The sequence below is a fragment of the Cervus elaphus genome, chromosome 5 (assembly GCF_910594005.1).
Source record: "Cervus elaphus chromosome 5, mCerEla1.1, whole genome shotgun sequence".
NCBI classification, from domain to species: Eukaryota; Metazoa; Chordata; class Mammalia; order Artiodactyla; family Cervidae; genus Cervus; species Cervus elaphus.
The window spans coordinates 92901926-92924451 of NC_057819.1; the positions used below are offsets into that span (position 1 = coordinate 92901926).

The 22526-nt window shown below is 54.8% G+C and overlaps 4 protein-coding genes and 4 non-coding genes across 13 annotated transcripts; 6 read left to right on the forward strand and 2 right to left on the reverse strand.

Annotated features, from left to right (window-relative positions):
- Positions 1-436: 436 nt before the first annotated feature.
- Positions 437-4545, reverse strand: RAB34 (RAB34, member RAS oncogene family). Of its 2 annotated transcripts, XM_043903211.1 has the most exons (11): positions 4414-4545; positions 3569-3781; positions 3259-3350; positions 2148-2213; positions 1963-2064; positions 1781-1845; positions 1602-1653; positions 1337-1418; positions 1161-1251; positions 928-1035; positions 437-846 (listed from the first exon to the last, which is right to left on the reverse strand). In XM_043903211.1, the coding sequence occupies exons 2-11, from the start codon at positions 3620-3622 to the stop codon at positions 779-781; spliced, it is 780 nt and encodes a 259-aa protein (XP_043759146.1). In that variant the 5' UTR covers positions 3623-3781; positions 4414-4545; the 3' UTR covers positions 437-778. The 2 variants fall into 2 exon arrangements, with proteins under 2 accessions (XP_043759146.1, XP_043759145.1); XM_043903210.1 differs by lacking the exon at positions 4414-4545 and having other exon boundaries at positions 2148-2216; positions 3569-4231.
- A 1489-nt stretch (positions 4546-6034) lies between these two features.
- On the forward strand, positions 6035-9006 carry RPL23A (ribosomal protein L23a). Its single transcript, XM_043903216.1, has 5 exons — positions 6035-6179; positions 6747-6930; positions 8103-8279; positions 8681-8750; positions 8947-9006. Exons 1-5 carry the CDS (start codon positions 6149-6151, stop codon positions 8959-8961), a joined length of 477 nt encoding a protein of 158 aa, XP_043759151.1. The 5' UTR covers positions 6035-6148; the 3' UTR covers positions 8962-9006.
- On the forward strand, positions 6596-6662 carry LOC122695863. The gene has a single exon (XR_006341604.1). It is a non-coding gene; the product is annotated as a small nucleolar RNA SNORD42 (small nucleolar RNA).
- On the forward strand, positions 7947-8016 carry LOC122695880. Its single transcript, XR_006341617.1, has one exon. It is a non-coding gene; the product is annotated as a small nucleolar RNA Z17 (small nucleolar RNA).
- LOC122695864 lies at positions 8532-8607 on the forward strand. Its single transcript, XR_006341605.1, has one exon. It is a non-coding gene; the product is annotated as a small nucleolar RNA SNORD42 (small nucleolar RNA).
- LOC122695881 lies at positions 8795-8865 on the forward strand. Its single transcript, XR_006341618.1, has one exon. It is a non-coding gene; the product is annotated as a small nucleolar RNA Z17 (small nucleolar RNA).
- Positions 9007-9441: 435 nt separating the features above from the next.
- On the reverse strand, positions 9442-11800 carry TLCD1 (TLC domain containing 1). The gene is made up of 4 exons (XM_043903212.1): positions 10904-11800; positions 10514-10596; positions 10337-10419; positions 9442-9980 (listed from the first exon to the last, which is right to left on the reverse strand). Exons 1-4 carry the CDS (start codon positions 11095-11097, stop codon positions 9597-9599), a joined length of 744 nt encoding a protein of 247 aa, XP_043759147.1. The 5' UTR covers positions 11098-11800; the 3' UTR covers positions 9442-9596.
- A 146-nt stretch (positions 11801-11946) lies between these two features.
- Positions 11947-22209, forward strand: NEK8 (NIMA related kinase 8). Of its 5 annotated transcripts, XM_043903197.1 has the most exons (16): positions 13497-13581; positions 14460-14514; positions 15659-15864; positions 16089-16321; positions 16558-16689; positions 17146-17354; positions 17520-17599; positions 17682-17863; positions 17959-18109; positions 18496-18572; positions 18911-19028; positions 19692-19842; positions 20137-20300; positions 20390-20548; positions 20729-20887; positions 21283-22209. In XM_043903197.1, exons 1-16 carry the CDS (start codon positions 13530-13532, stop codon positions 21309-21311), a joined length of 2157 nt encoding a protein of 718 aa, XP_043759132.1. In that variant the 5' UTR covers positions 13497-13529; the 3' UTR covers positions 21312-22209. The 5 variants fall into 5 exon arrangements, with proteins under 5 accessions (XP_043759135.1, XP_043759133.1, XP_043759137.1 ...); XM_043903200.1 differs by lacking the exons at positions 13497-13581; positions 14460-14514 and adding an exon at positions 11947-12065; XM_043903198.1 differs by lacking the exon at positions 14460-14514 and having other exon boundaries at positions 13440-13581.
- Positions 22210-22526: the final 317 nt, after the last annotated feature.

The following is a 22526-nucleotide window of genomic DNA, read 5'->3' on the forward strand; positions in this document are numbered from 1 at the left end:
TTAGATGTTATCAGCACATCTTCTAAATAAGAGTCCTGCCTCTACCTTCCTGGGCCTTCTGGTCAACCCAACAAGCACCCAAAACTCACTTCTCACTGTGTTCCATACTCTAAAAAATACTTCTTAGAGATTTTTAAAAGGCAGGAAGAAGGTGAAAAAAAATATTATATAATGGTGGACTTATGTATAAGCACCAAGTAGCAGGAGACATTTGGGGGGAAGGGACCAAAGGAAAAGGGCTCTTAAAGATCTCAAAGGTCACTCAGATGTCATCCAGTGAGAGCCAAGTGCATCCCTCTACATGTGGTCCGAATTCCCAGCCTGCCTGAGCCCTGCCCAGAGGCCAAGAATGGCCAGAATCACAGCAGAAGGCTCCAGTCCTAAGATCACCCATTCCACATCCCTGATCCCCCACAAAGGACTCCAGACCCTAACCTGCTAATGACAGAAATTTTAATGCATAAGGCATAGTGTGAGACTAGGACCATTAAGCATCCTGAAACCTAGAGGGCCCAGTGGCTGAGTAAGAGCAGCAGGGCCCTCTTACCTCCCCACACTGGGCACCTTGGAGAGAGAGGGGCATCCAGGTTTTGACACAGTGCCTGGGGGCAGGAAGTGACTAGCACGGTCCCAAGTACCTCTCCAGGAATACTGCCACCAAGAGGCAGCTCTTTGGTCTGGAAAAACAGTCAGTGCAAATGTCCTGGGGTTGAATTCTGGGGGAGTCAAGGTGGCACAGTGCCCTGGGGCGGGCAGTCTCTGGACAGTCCCTTACCCATCACGGGCAACACGTGGGCTTTTTCTTGCTGGCAGTTAGGTAGAGGTTGCTGTCATCACTGTTGATGCCTGAAGAAGGGTGAGAAATAAGTGAGGGAAGGATGGAGGGTCCTTGTGCTCTCTGCCACCCTCGTCCAGGCGGGCACTCACGGACAACATCCCCTATGCGCCGGGATCCCGATTTCTCCAGCTCAGCCAGCACGTTGACCTCAAAGGTCAGCGCCGCCACACGAAAGAAGAACTCCCGGACATTTTCACCTGACACAGGGAGCAGATAGGAGCTCAGGGGTGGTTCCAGGCCAATGGGCACAGCTGGAGGTGCAGGAGTGAGAGGCAAGGCAGGCAGGAAGGCCAGAGCAGAAGGCCAGGTGACTCTGACTCACCAGTAAGGGATGAGACTGCCCAATACTCGGCCTTCATCTCTTGGGCCACCTTGAGTGCGTCCTTCTCCATCAGTATATACTGAGCGGGAGTCTGAAGGAAAGTCAGAGTCAGACGCTAGGTGTAGGGTTTCCCTCGACGAGATGGGAAGTCCTCCCCCCCACACTGGCACACTCACACTCAGGTCCTTCTTGGAACCCACGAGGAAGAGAAGCACGCTGGAAGGGTCGTTCTCCTTGAGCGCATCAGCCAGCCACTGCCTGCCATAGACAGTGGACAGCAAGGGATGAGGAAGCAGATAGGTTCCCCCCACTTCTATGCCCAATGACCCTCCCTCTGGTCCTGGATGCACTCTTCTCCTTCCCTTCCATACTCCTGACCCACCTCTTTTTGAACCTTCTCTTCTCAGAGAGCCCCCTTTATAGTTCGGCATGCTCACTCACTTGGTATGCTCCAAGGAGGCCACATCATTCAGGTTGAAGACAATGATGATGGCTGGAAGAGTGGCAGAAAACGGCTGCAGATTGTTGGGGAAGATGCTACTGGCTCATTTCCACAATCCCTCCAGCCCTAGGCTAGAGGCCAGGTGTACCCACCTACCTCACTTCACCCTGGTGCTTACCTTGAGCTCCTCGGTAGTAGGTTGATGCGATGCACTTGAACCTCTCCTGTCCAGCAGTGTCCCAGCTGGGGAGGAAGGTGGTGGGAACACAGGTATGTGCGGGGCAGGGTGGTGCTGGGGGTTGAGGTGGGGAACAGGTGCTGGGAGAAGCAAGGGCGGGAGGGAGTGGGGAAAGAACTCACAGCTGCAGACTGAACGGGACGCCCAGCACCTCAAATCGTTCCATCTCAAAGTCCACTCCGATGGTGGCCTTGTAGTTCTTATCAAAGGTGTCTTTGCAGAACCTGAGGGGGCACCAGATGCTCTGGTCCTGAGCCCAGTTCGCCTGGCTAGGCTTGGGCCCACCCCCCTCAGCTCCAGCTCTTACCTATTAATGAGACAAGTCTTCCCCACTGACAGGTCGCCCACCACAATGACCTTGGAGATCTTAAATCTGCTGGACACAAGAGTGGGCGGGAAGAGTTAGCTCTAGCTCCTTCACTCAGAGGAGTCCCAATGCTCCCGGGGCAGGTCCACAAAGGGAGCTGCACCTGGGCTGAGGTTACCATAGACACCAGGCCTGGATAGATGTGCTAGGGAGGAGTGTTTCTGCTTCAGTGTCAGAGAGACTGATTTTGCGTCCCAGCTCTCACTAGCTGTGTGACTCAGGACAAGTTTCTTAGCTTCTCTGAGCCTCAATTTCAACATCTGTTAAGTTGGGATTTAACACACATTTTATTGGGTTGTTGTGAAGGTTAAAATGAAATAAATGTCCTACATTCTGGACTGGTCAAGTGGCTCAGTGGCAAAGAATCTGCCTGCCAAGCAAGAGACCAGGTTTGATCCCTGGGTCGAGAAGATCCTCTAGAGAAGGATATGGCAGCCCACTCCAGTATTCTTGCCTGGGAAATCCCAGGGACAAAGAAACCATAGGGTCACAAAGAGTTGGACACCACCGAGCGACTAAACAACAACCCAACAACCCCTCCCCCTCAACACACACACACATACATTCCAACATCTCTCCCTCCTCCCCCAGTATACAACTTAAAAGTGGTATTTTCCATTTACTAAAAGACAGTAATTATATCCAACACACTGCCTGGCACACAGTACATGCTCAATTAATGGTGACAACTGTTAATAGTATTATCTTTTTTTTTTTTTTTTAACCCACAATGGGACTTATCGCTCAGAACAGCTCACTGTCCTAGAGGTCAAATAGATGGAGTGTGGGAAGCTAAGCTGGTGACCACAGCCTTAAGGTGGACCCCTTCCCTGTGTCAGGAATTAAACTGCCACCTTCCTACTCCACTCCATCTCTTAGGACTTCCCACAACTCAGCTGGAAGGAAGGGGACCACAGGGGCACGCTAAGGGGGAACAACAGTGTGGTTGGTAGGGACAGAAATGGAGCCTGCAGCTCTTGGCTCTGCACCCTTGCTTTGACTGCAGGTTTCCTGGGACTCCGTTTCTTCCTTCCGGGTGTCTCTAACTCACCCCACGGTGCCTGTCCTGTGCTCCTGGCAGGCGCAGGTGACGCGGGGCTGGAAGTCTTTGTGCACGTGCAAAGCGGCCTCCTTCCTCAGGCACTGGGTGGGGCGGAAGAGAATGGGACTCACCCATTCCTGGCCCTCAGCCCGCCACCGAGCAGCCCCGGGCGGGGCGGGAGGGTGGGGGTGGGGAGCGGACCACCCAGAAGCAGCTGGCCTAGCTGGGCGGCAGGGTTGGGCCCAAGCCCGGTCCGGTGCCGCCTCCTCCCGGCCCACACCCACCGCCGCCCGAAGCCCGACGTGGCCCTGGCGCCTACCTGGGGCAGCTCCGTCAGGACGCGGTCCCTCCGCACCGGCGCCAGAATGTTCATCTTGCCTGCGTCCTTGTGGGGCGCCCTGAGAAGGCGCGGAGGCCTGATGCGCTCCGGCGACCCGGGCCCGTGGAGACCCGACAATCACCCGCGACCGAGGGGTCCCGACTATAACTCGGGGCCACGGGGAGCCTACGGGAGCCCGTGGCCTCCGGGACGCTACGACCACCGCGGGCCACGGGGATGAGACAATCACCGGGGGCCGGGGCGAACCCACAATCACCCGGGCCCGGGGCGTCCCTAGGACGACTCGGGGCCTGGGAGACCCCTCGGCCTCCAAGTGAGGGCGAGGAGTCCCGTCTGGGGGGACCCGAGTCCGCGCAGACCCTACGATAACTCGGGGTCGGATAGTTCCTACGATAACTCGAGGCCGTGGAGACCCGACGACAACTCGGGGTTGAGGCGGCCCTACCATAACAGAGCAGCCGGGGGGCGCTGAGCGGCCCCGCCACACGGGGTCAGTGTGTGCTGCAGGAGGGGGCGAGGGGCCCAGTCCGCCGCAGGGCCTCGCGTCCCACTCTGCTCTCCCTCCGCCAGCGCTGTAACTTGATCCCCGGAAATTCCTGGAAAAGGGCCGCCCCCCGCCCCTCTCCCGGCAACTCCCGGCCTTGCTGCCCGCCCCGGCCTCCCCCTCTTCTCTTCCCCGAGTGCTGCCCCAGGTCAGCCTCCCCTGCCAGACTGACACGCCAGGGCTCCGGGCCCGCCCTCACCCAGGTTGCAACCTGCCGAGAGCTCCCCCAAGTCTCCCCAGCATCTCCTGTGCGGGCAGGAGCCTCCAAGGGGACCCTTACCCCGCCGAACTGGTGAAGGGATCGCTGCGCAGCATCTGGCTGCGCCAGGAACCAGCGGGAGGGGAAAGGGGGAGAGAAGGGGCCCTAGGAGAGGCGGCGCTTCCCTCATCAACTGCAGGCCCAGGACATGACTCATAGGGTCTGCTCCCGCTCGCCCTTCTGCCCTGGGAGGTGGCGATGCCAGGGTAGGAACGAGATACCCACCGAGGAGAGAGGTGTCCGAATCTGGCTGCCGTGTAGATTGCAGGCCTGGGGAGCCGAAGATCAAGCTGCCTCCCTTGATGGAGGATAAAGGAGGGCTAGGGGACCGAGAATTTCCTCCTTTGAGGGGGTCACCGTTCTGGGACATGGGGACTCTCCTTTGGCACGGGCCTTCTTTTGCTCCGAAGCCAATGGAATCTACCCCCACTCCCCCAGGGCTTTTCCTTTTTGCAGTCTGCAGGCTAGAAGAGGGGGTGAAGTCGCTCAGTCGTGTCCGACTCTTTGCGAGTCCATGTCCATGGGATTCTCCAGCAAGAATACTGGAGTGGGTTGCCATTTCCTTCTGCAGGGAATCTTCCCAACCCAGGGATCGAACCCAGGTCTCCCGCATTGCGGGCAGGCGCTTTAACCTCTGAGCCACCAGGAAAGCCCAGAAGAAAGAGTAGCACACGGTAAATCTCACCTTCAAAGGGAATCTCTGATTCCTAGAGAGGAGGGGGAGGGCATAAAGGCGATGTGATGGGGCGGGTAAGCAGTCCCTCAAAGAAACTAAAACCTGAGCGTTTACTAAACCTTGTAAAGTGTCAGGAACTGAATTTGGGGATGTAAAGATAAGCCAAGAAAGGAAAACTATTTAAGGGGAGGGGACTGTGAATGAAATCATTCCCAAGAAGAACGAGCGTATCCTGGAGAAATCTGAGCGCTGAGTGTTTGGAATATTGGAAACGTCTCTTCAAAAAGATTCCCAGGAAGACACATGAAGGCTGTCACAGGTAAAGAGGGGAAATGTGACCACCTCCTCTGACACTTAGCTCCTCCCTTCTGCCTGACTCGACCAACTAATCACCCTGTTATAAATAAGTGCTCTCCCCTCTCTCGACCTCAATTTCCACAGATGTTGCTGACGGAGTTGGACTGGACAAATCCTGCTCTAACATTCTAGAATTTTGCTTCACTCTACTGAGTCAATCTAACTACAGTATTAATTCCAGTTTGCAGTGGACCTGCAATCCTTCATCCTCGGCGGCCCACCTGCCAATGAAGGCAAACGTAAGGGACTCGGGTTCGATCCCTGGGTTGGGAATATTTGGTGGAGAGCATGGCAACCCACTCCAGTATTCTTGCCTGGAGAATCCCGTGAACAGAGGAGCCTGACGGGCTACAGTCCATGGGGTCGCCAAGAGTCGGGCACGACTGAAACGACTTAATCGCTTCAGGCACACAAGCACACAATCCTCTTCCCTAAAGTTGCTCAAGATGCGAAGCGCTCAGATCGGCGCAGCCGCAGGTTATACCACTGAAAATAAACGCGTGTCTCCAAAAAACTACAACCCCCATGAAGCTTTAGGGTCTGACAAGCGGAGGGGTGGTGCTAGCTTAGTCTCTCTCGCGAGGAAAGAAAAAATTCTAACTACCATTCCCGACGGGCACAGCGCTGCAGATTGTCCAATCAGCTTTAAGTAGAAAGTATCGCGAGTCTTCGGTGAGAGTTGGCTCTATAAGCCCGTGGTAAGAAGTCTCAGAAACCCTTTTCATGAAGATGGCGCCGAAGGCGAAGAAGGAAGGTGTGTGCTGGGGCTGGGGATCAACAGCCGACTGGCCGAGGGTCCCCGCAGAGTGAATGAACTGGGAGGACGATGGCTGGGCCAACCCTTGCGGTGTCTGCTCCGGAGCAGCTTCTTGCGTTTCGGCAACGCTAAGGAGCGCGTACGCCCAGCCGCGTGGTTGGGGCTCTAGTGAAGGGGGTTGGGGAGGCAAGCCTGGCCTGTACCGCCTACCAGAGACAGCCGGGTCGTCAGCTCTGGGAAGCTCCATGTTTCCTAGACCTGTAAGGAGTCAGTACTCTCAACTGTTTGACTCCACGTTAAATGGGTAGCTGTGCGATGGTATATATAAAACTACTAGTTCACATTCTAGCAAGTGCCAAGCGTTCGTCATTGCTAGTTTATTCCTCATTTTATCCCAAGTTCGTCCTAGAATCGTGCATATGATGGAAAAATTTTAATCTCCTGAAACTTGTGATGTCTTCAAAGGAACCACTGATGCACGTGTGGCCTGGGACGCCCACTCCCGGTCTTGAGGCCGGAAGTGATTTCTAAATCCCTCACCCTCGTTTTCTTTCCTTTTCTCAGCCCCTGCCCCTCCTAAAGCTGAAGCCAAAGCAAAGGCTTTGAAGGCCAAGAAAGCAGTGTTGAAAGGTGTCCACAGCCACAAGAAAAAGAAGATCCGGACGTCACCCACCTTCCGGCGGCCCAAAACACTGCGGCTCAGGAGGCAGCCCAAATATCCTCGGAAGAGCGCCCCCAGGAGAAACAAGTCAGTACTGCCCCTTGTTCATGAAAAGATGTTTGGGTGTCCTCCATTGGTAATTGGGAAATGTACCAAACCTAGAGTATGGCTTCTCAAAGTCATGTTGGTACCTAGTGTGCTTGTCTAACGGCAGTATGAGATTAATGCCATATTTAAAACAACTCAGAGTCATTGTCAAGGTTAGTCAATTGTTAGATTGTTTCATATGTGGTTTTCATTCTGGTGAGTATAAAGTGGGACTGAGTTCCAGGTTTAGGATCTGTATTGGACAGTGAAGGCCTGCAGCAGTATATAGCAGCTTCTTTTCATTTACTTTCCCAAATGTTTACACTGAAGGAATGGTTAGGGGGAGTGGGCAAAAGTTTAGGGTATGTGCGTGTTCTGGTGTCACACTACTGGTGATGACTGACCTTACAGAGCACAGTTCAGAGCAGAGCCATGGTAGTGGTTACCACCAAAGGTAATTTAACCATTGCTTCCTACGAAAAATGCAGGAGAGTAGATTGTGTCCACAGAGAAAAGAACTTTTACCCCCATTTGGACCTAGATGATAGGTGATGAAAGGTTGAGACCTGATCTCTATCTTCAAAAAAGGACAGTGTATCCAGGCAAACAGAGCTTTGCTTCTAGAATTTCAGAGGGAAAGCTGTGTCCTGAGGGGCTATTGTAACTTTAACCTAGGCTGTAAATAAAAAGTTGTTCTCAAGAATTGATGGCTTGTCACCCAGTTTTCAGTAATCAAAACAGGGAAAAACAGTCAATTGAGTCTCATAGTGAAGCACCAACATTCTTTGGAACCCTAGCCTGGAATTCAGGATTCCATAGTCTTAACTTTGCTCTTGGGTTTGGTTTTCTAACCTCTTAAGTCTCAACTTTCTTTTAGAAATTTGCTCCTCAGGAATGTTGAGGTCAGGTAAAGAATGAAGAGGGTTGGAACTCAAAGATGATTGAGTTTCATCTCTTAAAAGGATGAAAGCCCTTGAAATGTCACTAAACCAAGGCTCCAGGTCCCCAGGTTTCAGGGTGCATGTGATGACACTGTTCAGCGACCAAAGTCTGACAGAAATGATTGTTATCATTATCTGATGCACCTGAGCTCTTTGGGCCTTGGGCTCCAAAAAAGGGCCCATCCTTTTATTGGACCCATGCCAGGTAACCCCATTTTACCTTTCTCCCAGACTTGACCACTATGCCATCATCAAATTCCCCCTCACCACTGAGTCAGCCATGAAGAAAATAGAAGACAACAACACACTGGTATTCATTGTGGATGTCAAGGCCAACAAGCACCAAATTAAACAGGCTGTGAAGAAGCTCTATGACATTGACGTGGCTAAGGTCAATACTCTGATCAGGTAGGTGAGTGGGGCCCTGTGGGATGGGGAGGAGGCTAGGGCCTCTCATCTAAATGGCATGAATTTCCTTGATGCTGCTTTTGGGGTCCAAAGTAGGCTTCCCAGAACGTCAGCTGTCCTGTCTCTAGGACTTAAGGGTTAGTGCTCATTTTCCTGATCCCTGTCTCTAGGCAAAAGCAGGCTCTAGAGTAAGGTACAGTTAATGTCAGAATACCTGTGGTTTGTGGCTTAGTGGCTTCCCTGACTCCCCCTGTGCAAATGATGGGGGAAAAAAGTCACTATTTGTGAGGGAAAAAAAATGACATGAACAAAGGAACCATTGATGCACCAGAAGTCTGGGTGGAAGAGGGTATGGGGGCAACGAGGGGCAGCAAGGATTAAGGCTTTCTTCACCACCCTAGGCCTGATGGAGAGAAGAAGGCATATGTTCGACTGGCTCCTGACTATGATGCTTTGGATGTTGCCAACAAAGTAAGCTTCCTTTGCTACAAACTCCTTAACACTCTCCCTTCCTGGGTGCAAATGATGTGTCTGTTAGTGACCAAAGCCTGACTTCGGTGATTAGTCTTAACTGACTGACTGCACCTCTGTCTTTTAAAAATACTGTGACATTCCCTCTTAATCTTCACATTTCAACTCCCAGTAACAGTTCCCTTTTGTTTTTCAGATTGGGATCATCTAAACTGAGTCCAGCTGGCTAATTCCAAATATAAGTTTTCACTATGTATATGCTTCTTGTCTTTATGTTGATTTTTGGGTGAGGGGCCATACTGTGGTACATAAACACTTAAGTAACCAGGCTTGATTGGTCAAGATTCTTGGTCTACTTACCCTGTTGGAACACTCAGCCATATCACTTCACCATACTTGCAGCAGAGGTTTATGACCCAGATTAGAGTTGGTTGTCCTAGGACAGCTACGACTTGACCTCTATCCTGGAGGTAAAGAGACCAAGCAAGCAGCTTTACAAGAACACCTTCCTTTATCTGGAAGAGGCTTGGTATGAGACCAATATCCAGAGGTTCCATTAGCATCCATTTTAGGGCTGTGTGGCTTGGCTGGCTTTGCAGTAGCACCTTAGCCCACACCCATCTACCTCGTCCAGCCGGTCTGTCTGCTTCCCTCACCCCTTGCCCAAGAAAGGACAAGGACTTCAGAGACATTCTTTCATTAGTGTTTTAAATAGTAGGAGCAGGCTTGGTAGAGAGGCTGGCCCCAAGAGAACACCTCAGGCGAGGGGCTAAGCCTCTTCTCCATTCCTGTGAGGCTGTCCTTGGCGGTGTTTGTTGTCCTTGCCACAAATCCCTAACTGCTTTTTCACTCAGTCAAGAACTTGTCTTTGTGTTGGTGGCTGGGGATGCGCTGGGGACAGAAGTCTGAGCGGAGGAGGCGGGAAAAGTAGACAAGGATCATGACATCCAGCATGAGCAGGATGGCCAGCAGAAAGGTTCCCAGGGTCCTCTGGCCTGCGTAACCCAGGAAGAGATGGGTGAGGTAGGCCTGAGGGGCCAGGCGGAAGAGGAAGTACATGACCAAGTTGATGTATTTGTTGACCCGATAGAGGAGGAGATGCTGGGCATTATTGATCTTCATCATCATGCGTATCGTGAGGAAGATGTTGCTGACTTCCACCAGCAGTGTTAGGACACCCCCACCAACAAATCTGCTCCAAAAGATGCCTGAAAAGAAGGCACCCATAGCCTACAAGGCAAGGGAGAGAATGGGTTAGGGCCCGGATACCACGGTTTCCTTGGAACTTAGTGGGAATATCCAGGTCATCAGGAGGGATAAGAAGTCCTTTAATATCTTCACTCTGAAACAAAGCTTACAGTGGATTCAACAGTAGTAAATCTTGATCTCTACCCACACTGGCTGGAAGGCCATGATTGCTGGCCTTAAGTAGTGAACCAAGGGCTCATTCTAGCCCTAAGCACTGTAGCATGAGATGTGGGACGTGGTGGGGATGGGGTTTAGAAAAGATGGTCTTTACCTTCCAGGTTCAGGTAGCTTCAGGTATAGGCACCAGGCTTATACCACATCCCCAGCTTCTCACTTACCATGACGTGGTGGACGAGATATTCCCAAGAAGCTCTTGACTGATGGCTAATCACGATATCCACCGTGTCGTGGATGAAATACCCTAGCGGAGCGATGGGGGAAAGGTTGTAAAGGGTACCGAATTAGAAGTTTATCCCTGTCTCCCTACCCATTTAATACCTCCCGGCAAGATCTACCTGCGGAGAAGCAAACAAGCAGGTAGCCAGAAAGCGACCATGCTTTCTCAATCTCCACCAGCATCTCAGGGGTCTGCCATATACTGAAAGAGGGAAGAAGGCAAGCTATCATTTCTGTATCCCAAAGGTCCCACAAATCCCCCTATTACCCTAGCCAGTCCGCTATTGGCTGACGGGGGAGCGAGGAGGGGCTTGGCTGAAACCCAGGTGTGTCCCGTTTCCCAGGTGAGAAACCTCCCCCCTACCCCCCGCCGCCTGGGGCTGCCGCCGCTCCTGGTTGGACAGCATTACAAGCCGATAATCAGGTGAGACTGTCAGGGCCATAGCCCGCCGGTGAGTGATGGAAAGAGGAATCCCCAGCCGCCTTCACTCCCCCAGTCCTTCACTCACCACAGCAGCGCCCAGGTCCCTGACACAATGGAATGCGCGAAGGAGACGAGCAGGTTATGCCAGCGCCAGGTCCGCAGGGGGTCGGCCCGCACGTGCGCGGGCAGGGGCAGGCGACAGAGCGCGTGCCGGACTGCCCGGAAGGTCAGCGTGGCGCCCAGGAGAAGCGGCAGGGCGGGGAGCAGCATGGGGGGCATGCTGGCCCTCCCTGCCTCTGTCCACCCTCCAGGTGGCCTCTTCCGGCTGTTCGGGGACGGGGCTCCCTCGCGGACCAGTCCACCCTGGATCCCTGTCCTGCCAGCCGCCGACTTCACACACAGGGTTTCGGCAGAGCCCTGTAGGCCCCTTCGCTCCTCCCGTCCCCTCCCCGCCGGCCTCTACCCCCGCCCACAGCCGCCCGCGCCCCCGCCCCGCCCCGCCCTTTCCGCCTGTCCCCGCCCCTCCGGCGCCTCTGCAGCGCAGAGGGCACTAGCCCCATTCCCCCCGGGCCCCCCCAGGCCCGCCAGGCTTCCGCGTACTTCGGTCAAAAAGAGCTGTCCTGGGGGCGCCGCCGCCGAGCCACCCCTCGCTGGCGCCTCCCGACGGCCGACGGAGTCACACTTCGCTCGCTTGGCCTCGCTAACGCTCAGCCACCCTTTCCCCAGGCGTTCCGGCTCCCCAGCCTCGGCGCCTACTGAGAGAACTTTCTCTTCCGCCTTCAACTCTTTGGTGGGCAGAGCGGAGCGGAGCGAGACCCGTCACAATCCACGTCCTTAATCCCTGGTCCCAGGGACCAGCCGGTACCCCGCTTCGTACGGTGATCTCCGCCCGGACCTTGTTCCGCTGGATCACTAGTTTCTTGGGGCCCAAGACGTACACGTTTACCTGCCTCTACCTCGTCCCGCACCGAGTCGGTGCCTAGAAATTGTCGACTAACCCGTCAGCACCCCTCCTCCCAGCCGGCTCTTGGGCTCCTGGGGCCGCGCGGCACTCACAGTCCTCCCTCACAGTCCCAGCTCTCTTCTCCCGGCTCCCTAGAGGCTGGGGCGGGGAAGACGGCCGATTTGCCCAGGCCGCTAGGGTGACTCTGCAGGCCAGTGGACTGGAGCAGATGCAGCTCGCGACCACAAGGTGTCAGCCTATCCTCACTATGGCGCGGATCCCCTCCCACCGCCAAAGAAAAGAGGTGATTGGGGTGGAGAGTTAGCCAGACTCCGCAAACAGAAGGGCGGTGGAGAGCTGGGGGTGGGGCGGAGGGGCCGGAGGTGCTGTGAGTGGGAAATATCAGAAGCCTTGAGGCGCCAAGAGGTTTGGGTGTTTGCTCTGCTTCCCCTGCTGACTCCAAGGTTACACATTAACCCCTCTGGGGCTCCTTGGTCAACCCAGGCCTGATCGGTTTCTAGGTGAGAGCACGGAGTGTCACGGCTGAGCGGTTTCCCCCCTTGCGCTCCCCTTTGCTCTCAGGGCAGCTTTGTCCACCAGCCACACCGGCCTGAGCCAGACAGAGGTTGGGACGGGGGGGGGGGGCGGGGGGGCTCATGAGGGGCCCTTCTAGTGGTCATCCGCGTGGATAAGTCTGGGCACCCTTTCAAGGGGCAGAGTAGGAGCTGAAGATAAATACCCCTTTTCTCACATTCCTCGCCCACTCAGAAATAGGGACGCTGTCCCTAAGCTCATCACCATCCTTCCTGCTTCCTTAACTGAGCTTTTATGGAGCTATGGAGCTCGTGAAGAGCAAGAGGCGCCAGGGAGAGACCTGAAATTAAACACACTTCTGATCAAGACCTTAAACAAGTGTACTAACCAGCCCCCCTACCTCTGGGCAGAACCCTTGAACTCGTATCAGCCGAACGACTCATTCTCCCTCTCCCCGATTCTTTCAGGTAGCAGTCCACTTCCCTCCCATCTTCTCCCAAGGAGGTCCTCTCTAGTTAAATGTTGAAGTCAGATTACTCTGCTGCAGCGGCAAGCGTTGTACGTGTGCTCTGGGGAGTTGAGAGTGTTGACGAGCTCAGAGCTCACCAGTCGGGACAGCCCGGAAACCGTGTCACGTCCTCCCTAGGTGAATCAACTTACACAGCTCAGGGTTTCCCCGGTCCCTCCCTAGGCAAACACGAAACTAGCCTTGCACCCTGCCCACAGACCGAGAGCGCTGACTCGGTTCAGTTTTGGTAGTTGATCGTTTGCGTGCTAATGAGAATCTGCCCTGTACTTCGAAAACAGCGTGATTTTTTAAAAAAAGAAAGAAAACGGCGTGATTAGTGGACAAAAGAGTTGGGCAGAGAGAGATCCGTCCTTTCTTCCCACCCTCTCTTGACCTGCGCGGGGAACCCCTCCGATCTAAGGAAGAACTGCAAGGGCCGGATGCGGCCACGTGTGTAGGCAGTGGCTGGTACAGTGCTGACCTTTGCGGGGCGTGCCAAGAAATGGCATATCGCCCTATTCCTTGGACCCTAGAAGGCCGACTGCGGATCCGAACTGCAGAAAGTGTGCAAGTCAGCGGAGACAAATAAGAGGCTGAACCAACACCTAACTCCACTAGCTCCTCCCCGTAATTATCTTGAATGGCAGTGGGCGTGGTTCTAGAGAGGGTGGGTCTGCGCACGCGCTGCCTTTGGGTTTGGGGGTTCCGGAAATGTGACTCTGAGAAATGAGATGGAGAAGTACGAGCGGATCCGAGTGGTGGGCAGAGGTGCCTTCGGGTGAGCCAGGGCTCTGGGGGAGGAAAGCGCTTGGGGAGAGGGAAAATCAGCCCCCCAATTCTGACCTCAAAATAGCCGCCCGTGTAGCCCCTCCCCGAGGCGTGAGCGCCCACTCCGGGAAGCCCCTCCCAGGCTTCCGGCTCTAGTCCTGTTTGGGAAACTCCGCCTCCAAGGAGGTCACGCCCCCAGCCGGCCTTCGCGGCCCCCGCAGAGTTTGTTCTTTAACCCTGACTCATTCATTCAACAAATGCTGAGCGGCTGCTGTACTCATCAGGCTTTCGGTGCTGTGTATACAGTTAAGACCAAAACAGGCGTGATCTTCTCCCTCTTGGAGCTTACATACTACCGGAAAATTATACTATAAACAGGACATTGTTAAAGCAGTGATTAACAAACAGAATAGAGTACAACACGAGGGAGTGTTCATTTGGGGTGGTTAAGGAAAAGTTCTCTGAGAGGTGAAATTTAAAATCAAGACTTGAGTAATGAGAACCTATACGTAGTGAAAAAAGCGAAGCTTCTCAAACGAAGGAAACAGCTTTTGCTAACGTCCTCACGTGGGAAAGAATTCAGAGTATTCAAGGAACTGAGAAGAAGACTAATGTCATTGGAATGTAATGGGCAAGGTAAAGAATGGAATAAAATGTGATTGTCACAGAGGGCGGGAACCAGATTATGGCCTTGTGTGTGTGTGCATGCTAAGTCACTTTAGTCGTGTTCCACCGTGTGTGACCCCATGGACTGTGTCCCGCCAGGCTCTTCTGTTCATGGATTCTCCAGGCAAGAATACTGGAGTGGGTTGCCATGCCCTCCTTCAGGGTATCTTCCAGATCCAGGGATCCAACCCGCAGCTAACTCCTGCATCTCCTGAATTGCAGGCAGATTCTTTACTGTTGAGCCACCTGGGAAGCCCCTATGGCCTTGTAGGCAGAGGTAAAGAAGTTGAATTTATTTACTTAGGGTGTCAAGGAAAAGAGATTTAAGCAAAGGAATGGTCTTGATTTGATTTGCATTTTTACAAAGTCACTGACTCTGCCAGTGGAATTTAGATTTGAGGTGACAACAATGAAAAGGACCTTTTGAAGTCTAGTGTAGTATTTTAGGCAAGAAATGATGATTTGGTCAAGGGTTATAGCGAAGACACAGAAAAATGGGTGGGTTCACAATATCTTGGAGGTAGTAGAAACAGGGTTTACAGATATGTTAGTGTGAAATGGAAGAAAAATTCTGGCATGATTTTCAGGTGTCTGACTTTAATAACTAGTGGATGGTGGTATCATTTACTGAAACAGGAGGAACTGAGGAAGGAAAGGTTTTGAGGTCAGGGATCAAGAGTTTTGTATTTGTTACATTTTAGAATGCTTGTGGGCCATTCAAGGAGAGATACAAAACAGGTAGTTGAATATGTAAGTCTGAGGCTCAGAGGAGAAGTCTGAGCTGGAGATAGACATTTGATACTTAGATAATCCTTCATTCACCAGATACTTGTAGAGCTCTTACTAAGTGCTGGGGTACGCAGTAGCTATGCACTGGGGCTATAGTGGTGAAGGAGAAAGAACAAAACCCTGCTTTTATGAACACTGACTACCGAGTTGGAAGAAAATAATATAATGAATGGCTCCTGCTGACTATTTTTGATGTGCCAGATAGTGTGCTAAGTGCAGAACTTGCATTTTCTTATTTGATCTTCTCAACTACCTTGTGAGATCGACCCTATTTTTTCCAGAACCTGATGTCACATAATTTAAGACCAGATAACTTGTAAGAGGAGGAGCCAAGATTTGAACCCAGGCAGTTAACTCCAGAGTCTGTGGGGACTTACTGAGACCAAGACTAACTTTACATCTTTGAGCCTATGGTGAAAATGAGTCCCAGATAAGTTAAAAGACTTGCCAAAGGCCTCGCACAGTTTGTGGTCTGTTCTCCCTACTCCTCACTCATGTTCTGTGCACTTACTTAGGTGACTTCTTAGTGTAGGTGCTTATTCCCCTGTCCTAAGAAACATCCAGTCACCAGTCTGACCTGCTTGATACGTGGCTGGAGGCTCAGTCCCTACTCCTGTATTCCGTGTCCTCAGGATTGTTCATCTGTGCTTGCGCAAGGCTGACCAGAAGCTGGTGATCATCAAGCAGATCCCTGTGGAGCAGATGACCAAGGAAGAGCGGCAGGCAGCCCAGAACGAGTGCCAGGTCCTCAAGCTGCTCAACCATCCCAACGTCATTGAGTACTACGAGAACTTCCTAGAGGACAAGGCTCTCATGATCGCCATGGAGTACGCACCAGGTGGGACAGCCTTCTTGCATTGGCCTGAGGGCCTCTCGCCACTGGGACAACCCTGATTCCCTCTTTGGAGTGGGCTTGGCTGAGGGTCCGAGGTATATAGAGCTCTGACCCCAGGGGTGTGATACTAGCAGACCTTCCTTGCCCTGTCTGGGCCTTCAGTTTCATAAAAGGGAAGACTTGAGCACAGAGAAGCCTGGGTCTTGACGAGTTCCCTGTGGCTGCAGGCGGAACCCTGGCCGAGTTCATCCAGAAGCGCTGTAACTCCCTGCTGGAGGAGGAGACCATCCTGCACTTCTTTGTGCAGATCCTGCTGGCACTGCATCACGTCCATAGCCACCTCATCCTGCACCGGGACCTCAAAACCCAAAACATCCTTCTCGATAAACACCGCATGGTCGTCAAGATCGGCGACTTCGGCATCTCCAAGATCCTTAGCAGCAAGAGCAAGGCCTACACGGTGCCTGGGGCAGAGGGGCCCTCAGGGGTGCTGGAGGTTTTGGGGGGCCAGGTCTACTTGGCATCTCTGTCTCCATCCCTGCACCCCCAAGACCTCGGCCCTTGGGTCCCTGGCTGAGTGGTCCCTCTAAAGGAAACACTTTGGCCTGCTTTGAAGGGACGCTGTCTCTAAGCGGGCTTTGGGGCCAGAGCCTTGGTCCTCCCTCCCCGGCTGTAATAGCAGCTCCCCTCCTGCAGGTGGTGGGTACTCCTTGCTACATTTCCCCGGAACTGTGTGAGGGCAAGCCCTACAACCAGAAGAGTGACATCTGGGCCCTGGGCTGTGTCCTGTATGAGCTGGCCAGCCTCAAGAGGGCCTTCGAGGCTGCGGTGAGTAAGTCCCCGGAAGGGGAACAGCTGGGAAATCCCTCCCTCTGTCTCCTGAAGTCCCTGGCCCCAAGCACCATCATATCTCTCTCTTCAAGCTGGTGGATTACCCCCAGCCAGGGCTGCACCTCCCCTCACACCGTGGGTTCCTGAGGTTAGGGCGTGTGTCCTCCCTTAAACTGGAGACTCCTGAGAGTAGGACTCTCCCATCAGATTAGGGACTCTCATAAGGGCAGGACTTGAGTTTTCCCCAACAGGCAGCCAGCGGGACAGGGCTGCAGCTCCCCTATCAGAGGTTCTTGAAAGCCGGGTTTGGTTCCCCTATCCTCCTAGGAGTCCCATTAAGACATCCAAGGCTTCCAAGTGAGTGCAGGGCTGCGACCACCCCACCAGGCTAGGGGCTGGAGCTGGGGGTGCTGCTGATTTAAGAGCCTGGCTGAGGCTCGGCTCCCTTCACAGAACCTGCCAGCGCTGGTGCTGAAGATCATGAGCGGTACCTTCGCGCCCATCTCTGACCGGTACAGCCCAGAGCTGCGCCAGCTGGTTCTGAGTCTGCTCAGCCTGGAGCCCGCCCAGCGGCCGCCGCTCAGCCACATCATGGCGCAGCCCCTCTGCATCCGGGCACTCCTCAACCTGCACACGGACCTGGGCAGTGTCCGCATGCGGAGGCCGGTGCAGCGAGGGGGGGCGGGAGGGGGCCCTGGGAAGCCGGGGATGGGGGGCACCCAGGGGAGGTCTGGGGCACAGGGGTGCTCTGGGCCAGTCCTCTTTGCCTTAATGTGGGCTCGTCAGGGAGGGTCCTTGTCCTGACGCCCACCGCATCTGTCCCGCAGGGCAGAGAAGCCCTTGGCCGCTGGGCCACCCATGGCCCCGGGCACTACAGGAAGCAGGACCACCAGCGCCCGGTGCAGAGGTGAGTCGGGCGGGCGGGGCGACCGCCAGGGTCCATGCGGCGTTCGCACCTATGTAACGGGCCTGATGAGCTGTCCCCGCAGGCGTCCCCCGGGGACCACCACGGCCGGCCATCCCGCCGCCGCTGTCGTCGGTGTACACGTGGGGCGGCGGGCTCAGCGCGCCGCTCCGGCTGCCCATGCTCAACACGGAGGTGGTCCAGGTGGCAGCCGGGCGCACGCAGAAGGCCGGCGTCACTCGCTCCGGGCGCCTCATCCTTTGGGAGGTGAGCAGCCAGCAGGGGTGGGTCAGAACCGAGGCGGCGCGGGGTCCAGAGCTGAGCGCTCAGGCCCCGCCCACGCCCTCCCCATCCCCTCTCAGGCCCCGCCCCTTGGCGCTGGAGGTGGCACCCTCCTGCCGGGGGCGGTGGAGCAGCAGCAGCCCCAGTTCGTCTCCCGTTTCCTGGAGGGTCAGTCGGGTGTGACTATCAAGCACGTGGCCTGTGGGGACCTCTTCACCGCCTGCCTGACTGGTGAGCGGGTCAGGGCCCTCCCCTGTGGGGACTCGGCTTTAAGAAGGCCCCCAGAGCAATTTCCATCGGTTGCCTGTCATTTGCTAATCACGCTTTTATCTTCCAGGAGGTGCTTTACTTATAGATCTCCCTTAATCTTCCTAGCGGACCTGGCAAGGCAGTTAGATTCCCATATGCCAGATCTGGAAACTAAGGCTCAGACGCTGTCACTTGTCCAGAGTCACACACTTGGGGAAGAAAGAACCCTGTCCTTGTCTCCCCTCACCCAGTTCTTCCAGCCCTAGCTGCCAACTAACTTTTTCTCGCTCCTCTAATCCAAGGTTGCACTGGTCTGTCTGGAAGAACAGCTTAAACTGTCTCCTTTCCCTCACTGCCCCCTTCCCCAGACCGAGGCATCATCATGACCTTTGGCAGTGGCAGCAACGGGTGCCTAGGCCATGGCGGCCTCAATGACATCAGCCAGGTGGGTTCTGCCTGCACCCTGGGGAGGAGGAAGTAGGGACATGGCAAGGAGCCCACATCTGAGAGCTGACGCCCAAGTTGGGGGAAGGGGAATCCCCAGCAACCACGGTCCCAGTAGCTTCCAGGCTGCACCTGTTCTGGGCAAAGTCTGGGGAAGTACAGAAAGACCAGGCTTCCCCAGCGGGTGCAGTACATGTGGGGGGTAGTTAAAGAGACAGCCACCTCATGAGAACTTGCAACTTCCAACTTCATCCTTACAGGAAATGCTGAGGCCTGGTGGCTAACCAGGCCCCTTGCCCAGTCTGCCCTTGCTTTCTCTTTCTCTCTCTCTCTCTCTAGCCCACCATCGTGGAGGCCCTGCTGGGCTATGAGATGGTGCAAGTGGCTTGTGGGGCCTCTCACGTGCTGGCCTTGTCCACTGAGCGAGAACTATTTGCTTGGGGCCGCGGAGATGGTGGTAAGTTTTCACTCTGTTCCAGCCTTTGGAACCCCCCAGTTATGGTTTCATAGCCATGAACCCCCTTCATAGCCATCTTCTACCCCATGGCCTGTTCTCTTGCCCTTCTTTTCTCTCCGATTCATTTGTTCACTCCACAAACCTTTATTGTGCACCCACTATGCACCCACCTTGTCCAGAGTGCTGGACAAGATGAATAAGATTTCAGTTTCTTCGGGCACTCATGATGTCATGAGAGAGAGTTCATTTCTCCAGCCATATTTGTTGTGGTCCTCTCTGGGTCAGGCATCAGGCTGGGAATTGAAACTAGAGACTTAGATGTGGTCCCTGTCCTCCTAGGGGACTCAGTCTAAGTGGAGGAGGGATCACAGAGGATATATCTCCAGCATGATAGAGGACAGACCGCCGCAGGGCTCCCCCCAAGGTCCAGAGGTGTGGGAACCCAAGGAATGGCAAGAGGCTCCACTTGGAGAAGAAAGATATGGCATCTGAACAGGGCCTTAAAGGAGGAATAGGATTTTGACCCACAGAGGGGCCAAGGATGGGCATTTCAGTCTGGGGAACAGCCTTCATTCATGCCGTCACCTCCTCTCCATGGGCCCTTTATCCTAGTATCGTCAGTCCTAAAACTCAGATGAGCCCAGTCCTGGTTTCTCCTTACAGGTCGGCTGGGACTAGGCACCAGGGAGTCCCATAGCTGCCCGCAGCAGGTGCCCATGCCCCCGGGACAGGAAGCCCAGAGGGTCATATGTGGCATTGACTCCTCCATGATCCTCACGGTGCCTGGCCGAGCCCTGGCCTGTGGGAGCAACAGGTAAATGGGAGCAGCAGGTACCTAGGTGCGCTATGATGGCTAGCCTCCCCCCCACGCCCCCCATCCCCCTTAGCTGCCAGCGTTCCATCTGTCACTGCCTACCTCCCACCAAGGATTAGAAGTGATGAGGGCTTAAGTTGAACCCAGGGTGGGACCTGTTCAACCCAACCTGCTATGAGTTCAGCCCAGGGTGGGGCCTGTCCCCTGGTGCACCAGCTCCTGCCCAGATAGGTGAGGGGGAGGACAGTCTATATAAAGTGTATCAGTTGAACTGGCTCCTGGCTCTGTCCTCAGGTTCAACAAGCTGGGCCTGGACCACCTCTCCCTAGGGGAGGAGCCTGCCCCACACCAGCAAGTGGAGGAGGCCCTGAATTTCACTCCGTTAGGTTCTGCACCCCTGGACCGGGAGCCCCTGCTGAGTGTGGACTTGGGCACTGCTCATTCAGCTGCTGTAACTGGTAAGTAGGACCTGGACACCGTAGGCCAAAGGCGGATTATCTTGGCTTCCTTGGGCCCTTTTCTTCCTTACCTCTTTCTTCTCCTATAGCCTCTGGTGACTGCTACACTTTCGGCAGCAATCAGCATGGGCAGCTGGGTACCAATGCTCGCCGGGTCAGCCGGGCACCCTGTCAAGTCCAGGGCCTCCAGGGCATCAAGATAGCAATGGTGGCCTGTGGGGATGCCTTCACTGTCGCCATTGGGGCAGGTGATTAATGAACATTATGGGGACAGATGGAGGTGTGGGCAGACCCTTGGGCAGTGGGGGGTTATGCTCAGGGCTGCTGAACTCAGCAACCCCATGTGGGGGCCGGTAGGGCAATCTAGAAGGCTAGCTGCTTGCTAAACTCTTTGTCCCATTGCTTTCCTTGGGATTCTCTTGGGGTAGAAGGTGAAGTGTACTCCTGGGGTAAAGGGGCCCGAGGTCGCCTGGGAAGGAGAGATGAGGACGCCGCAGTCCCTAGGCCAGTGCAGCTGGATGAGACCCACCCCTACACGGTGACCTCCGTGTCCTGTTGCCATGGCAACACTCTCCTGGCTATCCGCCGTGAGTTATAACTTCACCCTCACCCACACAAGGGTTAACCCAGCTGGCTCCTGCCCATACTCGCATCCCCAGCGGTCACACCCCAAATTGCTAAAAGCATCTTCAGCTCCCAGATAAATGAAAGCAGAAGCTGCAAGGCCAAAGTGAGCTCCCAGGGCGGGCAAGGGTAGGCACTTCTTGGGCCTCACTGAAGGGCTGCCCCCTCTGCTCCCTGGGGATCGAATGCATTCTTTCTCCTCCAGCCCTCAAGTCCAGTTTCCGTTTGAACCTCTGTTTCTGGGCCTGGCAGGATCCAGAGTCCAGGGCCCCGTGTGGGAGAGAGTGGAGGGAGCTGAGGTTTGCTGGAGGCACCACTCTCTGGGAGGCTGCAGGGATTTCTCTTTTGTACTCCCCAGCGGTCACGGATGAGCCAGTCCCCCCTTGACACACCTGGATACACTGCCGGGCTACCCTGATATTGCTTCTCCTGTGAATGTTCTTGAAAAGTGCAGGCACCACACTGGATTGTATCGTCTATGGGATATAAGGACCAGTAAAACCCCTGCTCTGCTTTTGGCTCTGGATATGGGCTTCCCTGGTGGCTCAGTTCGATCCCTGGGTTGGGGAGGTCTCCTGGAGTAGAAAATGGCAACCCACTCCAGTATTCTTGCCAGGAAAATCCCCTGGACAGAGGAGCCTGGCGAGCTCCTACAGGGCTATAGTCCATGGGGTCACAAAGAATCGGGACACGACTTAGCGACTAGACAACAAATGTAAAACTCAACCCACTCAATTCCCCCAACATCCTAGTTTCCCCTCCCCACTCCTTCTTATCTTTAGTTAATGTCCCCAGGGTTCAGCCTGGTTAGAGTTGGAGGCCATAGTAACTTTTGGAAGCAGCGTGGTCTCAGGAGCCTCTGCAGAAAAAGGCTGGAGGTGGCGGTGTGGCTCCACCCAGATCCTGCCCCTTCCCCCAGTTAGAAAATAAGTCCCTGGTGTCTACTGGGAGAGCAGCGCGGTGCTTTGGAGTAGGGCAAGCTGGGGCCTGCCTGGACTGGCCATTCCAGCGACCTAGCCCCTGCATCGCCTGGGGCAGGGAGGTCCCAGGAGTGCTGCCGCCCGCCCCCACTCCTATATCCAGAGGCAGGGGTTTACATAGTTTTTGAGTGCCTCCCTTCCCCTGCGGGGGTGCATAGGCTGCAGTACACTCAGAAGATGGCCCCTCACTCCATGCCATTCCCCCAAAGCAGGTTGGGAGAAGGGGTAGCTGGCTGGACCAGACTAGCTTCCCAGATGCCTGGGAGGGTAGCGCGCCAATTAAAAAAAAAAAAGAAAAGAAAAAACCAGCTGCCTGCCTAGAGTGTGGTCTCTTCAGGGGTGGGGGCGGCCACCCCAGGGCTGGGCTGGTCTGGGCTGGGCTTGATCTGGGCAGCAGAGCCGCGGTCCAGGGAGGAATGTGGGCGCAGCCTGAGGCTGGGGCCGAGGTTCCTCTGGCCCGGGGCCCAGCCCGGCCTCCCCGCCCAGCTGGACTCCCCGGATCTGGTTGCTATGCTTCAGCTGCCTAGCACCTGGAGGCTGGAGCCCCGGGCCCCTGAGCGACACGTGGCCCCCGAGACCGAGCTGTTGACTCCGGAGAAGCGAATCTTTGTGGCGCGGCCCA